We start from the raw sequence: 12,834 nt of genomic DNA, 5'->3' as shown, positions 1-12,834 counted from the left end.
TAGCACCCTCTGAGAATTAATCCCATTTAGGGGAGGTCTAAATAAAATGCTTGAGGAAATTTTCCTTTTAAAAGCAAGAGCACTGGCTTCACCTTAGCCAGGCAACACCGATTATTAAACCCCCTGGCATAATTTAGTCTGAAGTGACTCGATGGACTTCAAATGAAGAGGGGGTCAGCAAATCAGGGCGAGGACTGCAAAAGTTGTTACCAGTATTTTCTAGTCTTTTCCTTACAAGAGAAAAGAGGCCTTGATATTTTCATTAATATTTTTTAGTTTAAGCCAACGAATGGAATAGTATATATCCCACCTGTAGGCTGCTTGGGAATATCTTCTTTACCAGTGAGAATCTGAAAGTTCATGGGATACAAAAAACTCCTTATTTGCAAAGTTAAGCAGCAAGTGCATGCAACCCATCTCTTTGCACTTCTGCTCTACTCTAATTATGGGGCAGTCACAGCTTCATTTCCTTTTGGTGGCTGTGATCTTTGCTGAGAAGAAAAAGGAAAGGAAAAGAATGTGTAAGAGACAGAGCGATGCTTTCTGAAGTGGATGCTCCACCTCATTTGTAAAGGGCAGGAAAAGGTACATGCAAAATACTACGCCCAGTACAAAAATGATTACTGCCTGTGATCTGAGTTGGGCTGGGTTAGGAAGAAGCCCTGGTAGAGACCTGAGATTCTTACACCAAGGGGTTTTGGGTGCAAATGGAGAACGAAGGAGGAAGGTACTCTCTTCTCTCCTCCTCCAGCTGGTGCTGAGAATCATTGCCACACTTCCCAGCTCAATTTTGGTGCATGCCTTGGTTGTGTCGGGGCACAAAAATATTGAGAAACTTGACCCAGTCCTTGCCTTCTAGAATTTTATATCTATAAAAGGAGAGATAATGTAATAATGTGTTTATGTCTTCGTGTGTGTCTATATGCATGTCAATAAAACAATACTAAGTGAATATATTTACCATGAAATTAAAAATTTCCAAAGCAGAGAATTCTTTCTTGATGAAAGTGTTCAAACAACATAAAGAAAATAAGCTAAATTTAGTCTGATTTTGATGTTTGCAATACCTTGTTACCTGGCTAATTTTTGGTGATACTTCTGTACTATTAACATCTTCAATATGTCCACACACCTAAGAACCTGTCTATATTATATGCAAAAGTGTTTTTATTCACAATAGGTAATAAACATTCTTTTTTGTGTCAAACATGACATATAGGAAGAAAGAAGACATTTTAGAATAGACAACAAATCTGATATGGAGAGATAAAATTAAGCATCTAAAGAATATGTTTAGAGAAATGCAAATTAATATATTTGATTATGACACAAAATACCTATTTTTCTTATCTGTGTTTGTCTTTTTTTCTTTTTCCCCCAGACAGGGTCTCGCTCTATTGCCCAGGCTAAAGTACAGTGGTGTCATCACAGCTCACAGCAACCTCAAACTCCTGGGCTCAAGTGATCTGTCTGCCTCAGCCTCCTGAGTGGTTGGGACCACAGGTGAGCACCACCACGCCTTGCTAATTTTTCTATTTTGGTAGAGGTGAGGACTCACTATGTTGTTCAGGCTGGTCTCAAACTCTTGGCCTTAAGCGATCTTGTTGCCTCAGCTTCCCAAAATGCTAGGATTATAGGTGTGAGCCACCTCGCCTGGCCTGATTTTTCTTATCGGTGTTTGAATCGTGATATTATATGAGATTAATTGGTAATTTTTTTCCTTTTGAAAAGAGAGCTATTTTGTCTGATAGAGTGAGAGTGAGAGTGAGAGAGAGAGAGAGAGAGAGAGAGAGAAAGCATGCACCACCACACAGATCTTAAGGAATTTAGCAGGTGAGTAATAACTGAATAAATCTTAATTTATCCTTTTTTATAAATCATGCTGAACAAAGTTAGTGGTCACAAATTACTGACAAATTTTTCTATCTGTTGATTTATCTACATTTTTAACAATCAGTCACAAAAACGAAGAAAGGCACAAGCTTTCACACTGCGCCCCTGAAGGACGCGCCTGTTGTGAGGAGGCTAAACGGTGTTAACACGGGGATGTTGGTACGCGGCTAGGATAAAGCGCTCAGGCCACTCAACATGAAAAGTATCTGGGATACTACAACCAGAGACTTTGGTGTCTCTTGCACAAATATGTTTGATTGAAGGGATTTTCCCCCCTATACAATTGTAGTTGCTTCTATACAGGAGTTACCAAGTGGCACTTTGTATGGACACATTCTTTTTTGTATGGGAAAGAGAGGGAACATCTACCTTTGTCTGGGCGTCCACGTGAGCCCCTTGGTTTACGAGGACTTCAGCCACATTCACTCTGTCTTCTTGAGCAGCCAAATGGAGTGGGGTCAGGCCACTCTGAAAAAGATTCAAAGTGCACAGTCATCTTACAGGAAGAAATATAGTTCATGTTTGAAAAACAATTTGTGAATTCTAGAATAATAAGCCTAGAATTTCTATGTTTAAAAAAAATCTATAGAATAAGCTTCCATACCATACTATGTTAGCACTGTGGCAACATTGCTATTTGCAGGCTTGATGACAAATTTTAAGCATCCGCAAACGTGGAGGGAATGGATATGCATCAGAGACTCAGCAGTTATCAAGATTTTGCTATAATTGCTTTATCCATCCCTCTTTTTCTTTTCATTCATTTCTTTGTGGCAGTGTTTTAAAGCAAATCTAGACATTGTATCATTTTCCCCCTATATATTTCAGTGTTCATTTTTAAAAATTCAAGACTTTTATAGAATTATGCAAGAGTTGTAATACATTACCAATGGCACTAACTTTAGCAAAAATTATTAAAATAATATCTGTTTACAAAGTGAATCCTGACATGTAATGATAGTACTTTCTCCATTTTAATACCCAAGGTCTGATAAATTTTTTCCGTATGTTGCTTGTGGGTAGGACAGATCACCTGCGAAATGTAACGTTAATGCTAGATCATAAGAATTTCCAGGTCATTTAGATGGTTCAACAAGACTGAATACAGTATTTGAAACTGACTCTACCAGAGAATTTGCAGAACACATGGTTGTTCTCATGACCAAGAAAAAAATATCATAAGCTTATACTCCAGTTTAAAAAAACTTCTGCAATTGTAAAGCCTTTTTTTTTTCCCTATAAGTAACGTTGAAGAGAAAGTGAGTTGGCCTAAGTGCTTTCAGATTCTTGTCTTTCATCCATCATGAACACAGAAGTTCACGTCTTAATCCTGGAGGCCTCCTGTCTCCTCCCCTAGCATCTGTGCAATGAGAACACCAGCCCATCCTATTCATCAGAGGAAAGGAGGGAATCAGAGTCAGCTTTGGGAAGGGCACAGAACCCTCCAGATGTGGAACATTATTTATTTACGGGTTGCCATTCCATCAGAGAAATTATAGGATTAAGAAAGAGTCATTCGCTGGTGAATTTTTCATAATGCTTATAGAATTTGGGAAGAAGCTCACTGAAACTGAATAAAGGGGAAATGTAAAAAGGAGGACTGATGCGCTCACTTGCAATCCAAGAAAAACAAGCCAGGGCCAAAATTGGCACCACCCAAACACTGACATCATCACGGAACAATGTTCCCTGTTCTACTTTGGAGGAAATAACATTTTCAGCCATAACATTTTGTGAAAGTGTCATGGTCACCTATTCTAAGTTTGAGATTTTTCAACACTCTGAGGATACTTTACTGAGTGCCTCTCAGCGAAGACCGAGAAACGTGCGCTGGGCGCCTGCTCTCCTCGTTCATGCTCCCCTGTTCGTGTGTGTGCTACTCGCACGGTTCACGCGCTCTCTGCAGGGACTCACTTCTGGCTTCTCCAGCTTCTCTCTTTCCCTGTCTCGTGGAAGGCCCAAATCACTACAATTACGTGCATACCTTCCACGTGCTCACCTCTTTTAAGGGCATCATAATTTGCATTTAAACTCTGTTTTCTTGTCTGTCTTCCTCAAACCACTGTGAGCTGGTTGAGGTAAGTAATGTATCTTTAATGTTTATATAACCTGTGTCTAGCATCTAACATTTAATCCACCTATTGTTTGATTAAATCAGAGGAAAAGCAAACACTTTTTAGGTGAAACAGGATAAAGTACATAAATGAAATTTTACTTTCATATTTATGGTTTGGATTAAAAAGATACATAAAAATTTGTAGGTCGCAACAGCCTTTTTGTGTTCAGAAGTTACCTGTTAATCTTTTAGGGGGTTTTGACCATTGCTCATTTTTAAAATAGCATGTATATGTATTTGAAACACAGAACATGAACTTAGAATAGCAACAGCTCTGTTTAATATTCTTTTAGCTGTATATTAATGAAAAATATAGCTATTTGTGGTCTGCAGAATCTATGTGGGTTTTGATAGGAACATCAAAAACAAAGTGGAATGAAATCAAACACTAGCATCTTAACAGAAACTTGAGGTTCATGATCGTTTTTCCTTGAAACTACTGGGGAATTGTTGGTTACTAGTAACGAAAAAAAGTAAAAACAATGAAGTGTTTAGCTCAACATAAATTTTCATGAAAGCTAGATCTTTTCTTTAGCCTTTTTTTTTCCTCCCTCCCCTCTGTTGCCCAGGCTGGAGTACAGTAGCATCAGCATAGCTCACAGCAACCTCAAACTCCTGAGTTCAAGCGATCCTCCTGCCTCAACCTCCCATGCAGCTGGGACTATAGGCATGCACCACCATGCCTGGTTAATTTTTCTATTTTTTTTTTTTGTAGAGGCAGGGTCTTTCTTCTTTCTGTATTGTTCAGGCTGGTCTCGATCTCCTGGCCTCAAGTGATCCTCCTGCCTTGACCTCCCAAAGTCCCGGGATTACAGGTGTGAGTCACTGCACACAGCTAAATCTTTCATTTAGTAGTTATTTTTTAGCAAGGAAATAAAATGTAGTGTTCAATGGGAAGGTGGCAAGGGGAGATGGAAGATGGGTGGTGGGAACAGGGACTAGCTGGTGCTTGAAACACCAGCCACACAGGAAAAACTTACAGAAAAACTGTCACAGAGGTCCTTATTGAATAATAAAAATTCTGCTGCTTTTCTGTTTTCACATTGGGGCATATTCAGCACTTTATGCAGAAAGTGACAACTGAGAAAAGATTTATGAATGCCTTCTTCTTAGATAGTTTCTAGGTAATGTGAAGTTCTTGGAAGTTCCTTAAATACAGTGTGCTGACAGGAAGCCAGCTGATCCTTTAAAATTTCTTTAGAAATACCTCTGTTTTTGTATAATTTATACAGGAAGGTGGCCAGAAATTTCCAGACTTCCCTGGTTTACTATGTACATCTTTTGGTCTTCAGAATTTCCTTTGCTAATTTCTAGACTACTAAAGCAAACACCGAATTTTTTTTTTCCCTAAATAAAGTATTTTCCATCTAAAAATGTTCTATGAGTTTAAGGTAAATTTAAAGCTGGGTAGATATTGCACCAGTTGACTTCAGGATTTTAAAGAAGAAAAAAGTCAGTCACATGTTAGTTTGGCATCAAACCTCCTGAAAATGTTCAATTTTGAACCAGTTGTTAAGGTACTGTATTATCTCTGGCAGAATTGATGAAATACAATATTGTGGGCTCACAAGAGAAAATATACTCTAGTAGATGACAGAGTGTGCATTAATTTGAGAAAGGCAAGGTGTTCTTCATCATTAAGACAAGTTGAAGTTTGTAGTAAACTATTAAAAGGCTAGTCTATAAACTGGTATATAAGTGGTAGAAAATTTAAAAGCTCAAACATCTCCTAATTATAATGATTATTTGAAACCTCTTTGTGATTCTCATAAATGCTGACACATGCATTCCTAAAAGGAATGATTAAAAAGAAAGATATGAGAAAATCAAGTCAGTATACAAAAAAAAAAAAGATTCTTAAAATGCTAAAATGGAAAAAATGTTTGTCAGGTCTCCTATGTATGTCTTTTGGTCAACAGAATTTGTTAAATTATAGCCTTGGGAATTCAGATTAGCACAGAGGATCATTTTTCCAAAATAATGAAAACTCCGAAATTAAGACTAGTTGTCTTATTTTTCTACTTAAAAGAAAGTGCTGAACATTATCTCAGTTAATCCTCATGACATCTCTGTGGAGTAAGTACTGTTATCTCCATTTACTACAGAAGGAAACTGAGGCTCAGAGAGGTGGCATAACTTGGTGGTTATATGTTATCTGAACAGGTTTCTTGTCATCTGAAGACTTAGAAATGTCGCACCTGTGTTTTGGGCAGCTCTTAAGCAATTCAGCCTACCCAAATTCCATATATGCAATGAGAGGCAGTAACTTCATGAACATGTTTCTGGTTCGTTGTGGGCTAAACTTTTACTTTGCTTGACAAAACTCGCCCTTTCTTCATTAATCATGGGGATTTCAAAGATGAGGCCAGGGGTGTTTGAAAAGCTTAGGGAACAGTCTTCTCAAGTTCCTTCGGAACTGCAAATTTACATGCAAAGACTAGACTTGTAAGCTAATGACTATTTCTTATCTATTCAATAAAGTAGCTACTCCAAATTTTTGTTATTAAAATGAACTCTCTGAAGGCAGTCGTGTTTCTAATTTCTCTTTGTAACCTAGGACTTAAAACTGGACAGGCAAGGAATAGGATCCGCCAAAAATGTTTGTGGAATAAAGCAACAGGCTACCATTTGGAACTTATTTGCTATGTTCTGGTAAAGTAACAATGTTGCCCTTTGAATTAACATTATAACAGTTTTTTAAATGTTACTTTAAAAACTTTGAGGATCAGCTGGGCGCGGTGGCTCACGCCTGTAATCCTAGCTCTCTGGGAGGCGGAGGCGGGCGGATTGTTTGAGCTCAGGAGTTCGAAACCAGCCTGAGCAAAAGCGAGACCCCGTCTCTACTAAAAATAGAAAGAAATTAATTGGACAGCTAAAAATATATAGAAAAATTAGCTGGGCATGGTGGCGCATGCCTGTAGTCCCAGCTACTCGGGAGGCTGAGGCAGGAGGATTGCTTGAGCCCAGGAGTTTGAGGTTGCTGTGAGCGAGGATGATGCCACGGCACTCTAGCCCGGGCAACACAGTGAGACTCTGTCTCAAAAAAAAAAAAAAAAAAAAAAGGAAAAACTTTGAGGACCTCATTTTTATGGTTTTTTGTATAGAGTCACATACACATAGATTCAAGTGTATGACTAAATTATTTGCCATTCTCATATTGTTTAAACAGATTGTTTCCACATTTTTGCTATGATAAATAACACTTTGGTAAACATCTTTGTGCAATATTACACTTTACATGTTCTATTTGATCCAGATTTTTCATGAATCCTTAATGACCTTTCTGAGGGGTGAGGTTTTGTTGTATTGTATGCTTTGTCAAGAAAAAAAAGGTTACCTTATTGCTCAGGTTCACGTTAGCATTTCGACCGAGGAGCAGTGACACCATGTCCACGTGCCCTTCCTGAGCTGCAAGATGGACGGAAGCAATTCCTTGCCGGGTAACTGCGTTGGCATCAGCACCATATTCCAGCAGAGTCGTTGCTATGTCCATCTGGTTCTTTTTGGCAGCGATATGCAGTGGTGTATAACCATTCTGTCAACACGAATCACTTGGTCACACGCCCAGTAACAAGATAAAAATGTGTACAGTGCATTATCAAATAGTATACTTCTCTTTCTAGTGGCTTTCTCTGATTGTTTAAAAAAATCATGATTAAGTAAGCAAACACTGATAAACCAAGTGGTGCCATTAATATATTGCCGTCGTGTCTCTTGCCTTCCTAACTAGGGAAAACATGATTTAATGTAGACATTTTAGTGAAAGAGAGTACTATTAGTTTTTCAAAAGGAACATAGATTTTCCTTTTACAAGTAGTTTACTTAGTAGATGCTCAATAATTATTTGCTTTATTGAGGAGAGGAGAATCCTCTACTAGGAAACAACAAACAATATGGTATCACTGGGGCACATTCAGAGCCATTCATTATTTCATTAAAAAAAATCCCTTGAATGGCCATCTACTGCTTCCAAATTGAAAGTTTTAATTTTCATCGTAGTCAGGACACTGTAATCTACTCTAATTTGCCACTGTAATTCCCTTTTTCACGAAACTCCAGTCGTTATGCTGTACTTGCGCTAGGCTGGTCATCCTGCAGGTCCCTCAAACAGAGGGACAGTCCCTCATACTGTCTCATGTTTCTCTGTCTTGCCTTACCCTGCCAAGAATTCTTTCCCCCAGCATGCCCTGGGGCCAGCTCTATCAGCTGGAAATTCAGCTCAAGGGTCACCCCCTCCATCAAGTCTTTGACCTCTCCCCACCTCCCAAACCTCAATGCCCACCTCCGTGACCTGACTGACTCTAATCAAAGTATGGGGACATGCAGTGACACCCTTTTGCTTATGTATCTCTTCCTACTAGAATATACATTCACATGTTGTGTCATATTTGTCTTTGTATCTTTAGTGCCTCATAACAACTGGCACATATTGATTAAATAAAGAACGGAATCTTCAGAATTTGAATCAAGTGTACTACAGCTTTCAGAACATTCTGGCATCCTTCTTGAGGCTGATCCTTGATGCTCAGATAGACACAACCAAAATTCCTTTGATAAACTGTTAATTAGCTGTGTCTTAGGAGCCTTCAGAGTCTTCTGCCCTGAGAAAAAGTTTTAGGGTGACCTTACCCTGTTTCGCAGTCATTTAAAGGAAATGCAAGATTACATTTTGACATGGACATGAACCCAACTATTTAAAATACGCTAATGACAAATTAGAATTATTTTTTTTTCTATAGACAGGAGAGTTTAGAGAGAGAAAATACAATCTGAAAATTTATATTTGGGAAAATCATCCAAATTTGGACAATGCAACAGTTGCGATCTTTCTAAGCCACGTGGAAGGCCCAGAAATAACACGGAGGGCCATGGCGGTTGCTGCACATTGACCAGCCATCCTGCTACAATCACCCTCACACTGAAGGTACTCGCATGTTCTAGTCCAATAGCATTTCTCACTTGACAAACTCTCTTTCTGTAATCAATTGGAGAGGATTTATTAGACTATTGGATATCAACCCATGAAAGTGGAAATGTCACTTCTAGACTCTTCTGAAATCAGCCTCTGCCAAACTGGATGATCCAGGGTAGAAGATGATTTTATATTCCTGTTTTAATTTTGACCTATTGCCATCTGGAAACCCTAGATGCCCTGAGAAATATTTGGCCTTCTGCTGGGACACATCCTTCAGAGACCAACACCTTCAGAGCCCAGTGCAGAGATCTGGACTGAGCCCAGCTCTATGGTGAGTGACAGGAGGGGGTGAGCTGTTTCACCACCTCTCCATACCCCTGTATAAAAGAGAAGATTCACAAAGCAGTGCTAAAATAGGAAATACTAGTCAATATGTCTAACATTAATTATTAGAGTAGTAAAGGCGAGATAAAGTCAGGACTTAGCTTCTTATCATGCATCTTATCCGTTTTTGCTTTTATAAGTTAGTCACTTCTCAACCCCTAACCAAGGCAAGGCAGCTCAAGATCTTCTCACACATGACAATCTTCTTGATTACTTCTAATTCTACCACAATATCCTAGGTCCTAAAAAATATGTATCAAGAGAAGCTCTAGTATCTCTGTAATGCATGTCAACTTCAGACAAGTTATTTCCTATTGCTTAGGGGTTTATCCTGAGCTCCTTAACTGAGATATCAAGAAAAGTATAAAGCAAGGGGAAACCAACTGATGGTATTATTTTAGAATGTAAAGGTAATCTCAGAAAGACATTAAAATATTTTCAAATAATAAACAAAATGATTTATCTTCACACCTATGATGGAATTTTCGAAAATTTCTAAGTTCTTTCTATTTTCTGAGAAGTAAAATGATTCTCGCTTATCACACTAAAAAAGGCAGATGCATCTATGAAGACAAATAAAATAGTGGGAGATTCAACTGTAGAATAATCTTAATCATTATATATATTTTCCTCTTGATATAGAGGACAAAGTGTTTGCCATGTGAGCTTTTGCATTTCACAATGAAAATAAAAGCAAACGCAATTTAAAATGATCAAAAGTAATATGATATTTAAATTATACTTTCTATTTTTTCCAAGAACTTTCACAAACCTACTGATCCATATCAATAGCTATGTATATTTTATAGAAGAGAAATCTGACAAATAGTAAGTTAAGGCTCACTATCTCTTACACAATTAGTGTCTATGTTATGCCTGGACTCAAGCCAATCCTCTTGACAGCACAGTGTCCTGCCTCGGGAAATAGATCTGGCTAAAATGGATTATAGCAGCCCATCTACTTTTCAGCACCCATGTACCTAAAATCCCATCATGTTTTTAGGACATGTATGAGTAAGAAAATAAATTGGCAATTTTTAAAAAGAGAAGAAAGGGTAAGAAAAAGGTATCACATATTCTAAGAAAAAGGACAAAGGATATGAGTGGCAGAGGGTTAACATCAAGGTTGCTGCTGCTACATCCATATAGTAATCATGCCCTATGGAAGCTCTGTCCCTTACTTCTCACTATTGCCAGGATTCAGGAATGCTTGGGCTTCCCTGGAGTAAAGGAGGGAGACTGTCTACTCTGTACCCATTCTGCCTCCTTCTTCAGTAAAAAAACCTCTGGGAATGTGCTCAGCTGAAGAACTACATTTCCCAACTTCCCTTGCAGACAGAAGTGGCCAATGAGATGTAAGGAAAAGGTGGCTCGGTGGAGCTTCGGGAAAGTCCTGTTGTGCTGACTTTCCTTCAGTCTTTGCTTTCTGGGGACCTGACAGGCTGAGCTTCAACAGTCTCTGGAGGGAAAGGCAAAAATGAGTCATGGAGAACTTGCTTCAACACCCTAGAAACACTGAACCAACATCAACAACTGCCTCCTGACTGTTTATGCCATGAGAAAAATGGAGCCTTATCAGCTTAAACCACTGTAGCTCGGGCTTTTTTTGCTAGCAGATAGGGCCAATTCCTAACTGCCTTTGCTCAGGACTAGTCTAGAAACGTCTCTGACCAGTACCACGGCTGCAGAAGTTGGGGATGGGTGGACATGGGCCACAGATGGCATTACCCAGGCACTTATGGAGGCAATTGCACTATGGGAATGAGAACCGGTATCCCATTAGAAAAGCCAGTGTTTAATTGACTATAAGAGATATGCCTAAGGCTAATGGGATATTATAAAGAATTATTTAAAGGATTTCTTTCCAACTCTTTGTGAAAGAGGTTTTGCAGATATAGAACCACAAATACTAAGCCTTGTTTGACAAATACAAAGCTGGAAAACAACTACAAATATACCTACTACTGCCCTGTTGAAGAGTTATCTGTGGATAGAAAAGCAGATTGGACTCATTTTGTTGCATTTATTATTTTACAACTTTTGTCAATTCTACACTGCTTGGCACTAGTTGTGCCAAAATTATTGCTTTCATGTGAGGAAAGAATAATTCACTTACTAATTATTTACTGGTTGCCTACCAAGAGCCTGGGATTACTTATATGTAAGATAACTAGCCCACATGCACAGGATGAAAATAAACTGAAATAAAATGGACAACCATTAAATTCTATTACAAAATTTTCTCTTCAAAATTATGGCAAATTACACACAAAATTTCCTGTTTATAGCATTTTTAAGTATACAAGTCAGGAGAATTAAGTGCTGTACATTTGCATTGTTCTCCATCAGCACCATGCATCTCCAGAACTTTCCCACTTTCCCAAACTGAGACTCTGTACCCATTAAACACTAACTCCCCATTCTCATTCCCCCTACCAACCACCATCCTATCTCTGTCTCTATGGACTTGACTACTCTACTTACCTCATATAAGTGGAATCATACAATATTTGTCCTTGGGTAACTGGCTTATTTTACTTAGCTCAATGTCTTCAAGTTTCATCCATATAGTAGCATGTGTCAGAATTACCTTCCTTTTCAAGGCTAAATAATATTCTACCATGTGTGTGTGTGTGTGTGTACATATTATTTATCCATTCATCCATCAGTGGATGTTAGGGGTTTTTTCTACCTTTTTGCTATTTTGAATAATACTGCTAGGTCTTTTTTTTAAGATAAAGTTTTATTAAGTCAAGGCATGATTTTATGGTAGAAAAAATGTTTGTCAGGGTCAGAAATGATTGGGGGGAAGCCACAATTAGATAAAAAGCAGGTTTGGGAGTTTGGTTTTGAATTGTAGATTTCACTGGATACAATTCTGGGGAGGATGGGGCAGGAAATGATAGAAAGGTTCCGAGGAGAAATGTCTGTCAAAGACAACATACTCTCTAGATGATGTACAAAAAACTTTATACTGAAACTTTCTCTCTCAAAGTATATAAAATAATCAGAACAGCCCACGTTCATTGATCTGCACATACAACTGATTTGATCTAAACATTAGGTTTAAAGAAGAGCACTGAAGCTGCACCAAAATGGAATAATAAATCAAAGATTTACTATTAAATAAAATAATAATAAAAAAATAATAATAAATAACAAAATAATAGTAAATCAATGCATTAGCTATGCTAAAATGTTCTTCAACCAATGGTATTTACTGAAAAAAACTGGGCAACATTGAAATTGTGGTTTGTATCATTTCAGTGTCCTCTGGCCAGAGACACCTGCTCAACACTAGAGAACTCATTAAACCAACAGCACTCTATTAACCTGTCTTTAAATAAACCTTTCTTTACGATTTGCCTCTCAAGTCAGAAAACCAGAGTAATAAGGTAGCTGAATATTCCATCTATCTCTTTCCTCAGAAATCTAAGTTATGTACTGGTCAAATATGCCCTAAGGATAAAGATTCTCCTTAGCAATAATAAAAACACATACGTAGAACCTCCCAATCTATTTTATT

General features: G+C 38.1%; 1 protein-coding gene across 2 annotated transcripts in view; it reads right to left on the bottom strand.

Moving 5' to 3' along the window:
* The window catches only part of ANK3 (ankyrin 3, node of Ranvier (ankyrin G)), a 515,090-nt gene that overhangs the window by 140,310 nt on the left and 361,946 nt on the right, over positions 1-12,834 (bottom strand). For both annotated transcript variants that reach the window (XM_012657562.1, XM_012657554.1), the window contains exons 17-18: positions 7,347-7,544; positions 2,263-2,361 (exon numbers count right to left, since the gene is read on the bottom strand). In XM_012657562.1, coding sequence (XP_012513016.1) covers positions 2,263-2,361; positions 7,347-7,544 — 297 coding nt within the window. The remainder of the gene's footprint in view (positions 1-2,262; positions 2,362-7,346; positions 7,545-12,834) is intronic.

This window comes from Propithecus coquereli, unplaced genomic scaffold (genome assembly GCF_000956105.1).
Source record: "Propithecus coquereli isolate 6110/MARCELLA unplaced genomic scaffold, Pcoq_1.0 Scaffold115, whole genome shotgun sequence".
NCBI lineage: Eukaryota > Metazoa > Chordata > Mammalia > Primates > Indriidae > Propithecus > Propithecus coquereli.
The sequence above is the reverse complement of the archived record's forward strand: the minus strand, read 5'-3'. Positions and strand labels throughout refer to the sequence as shown.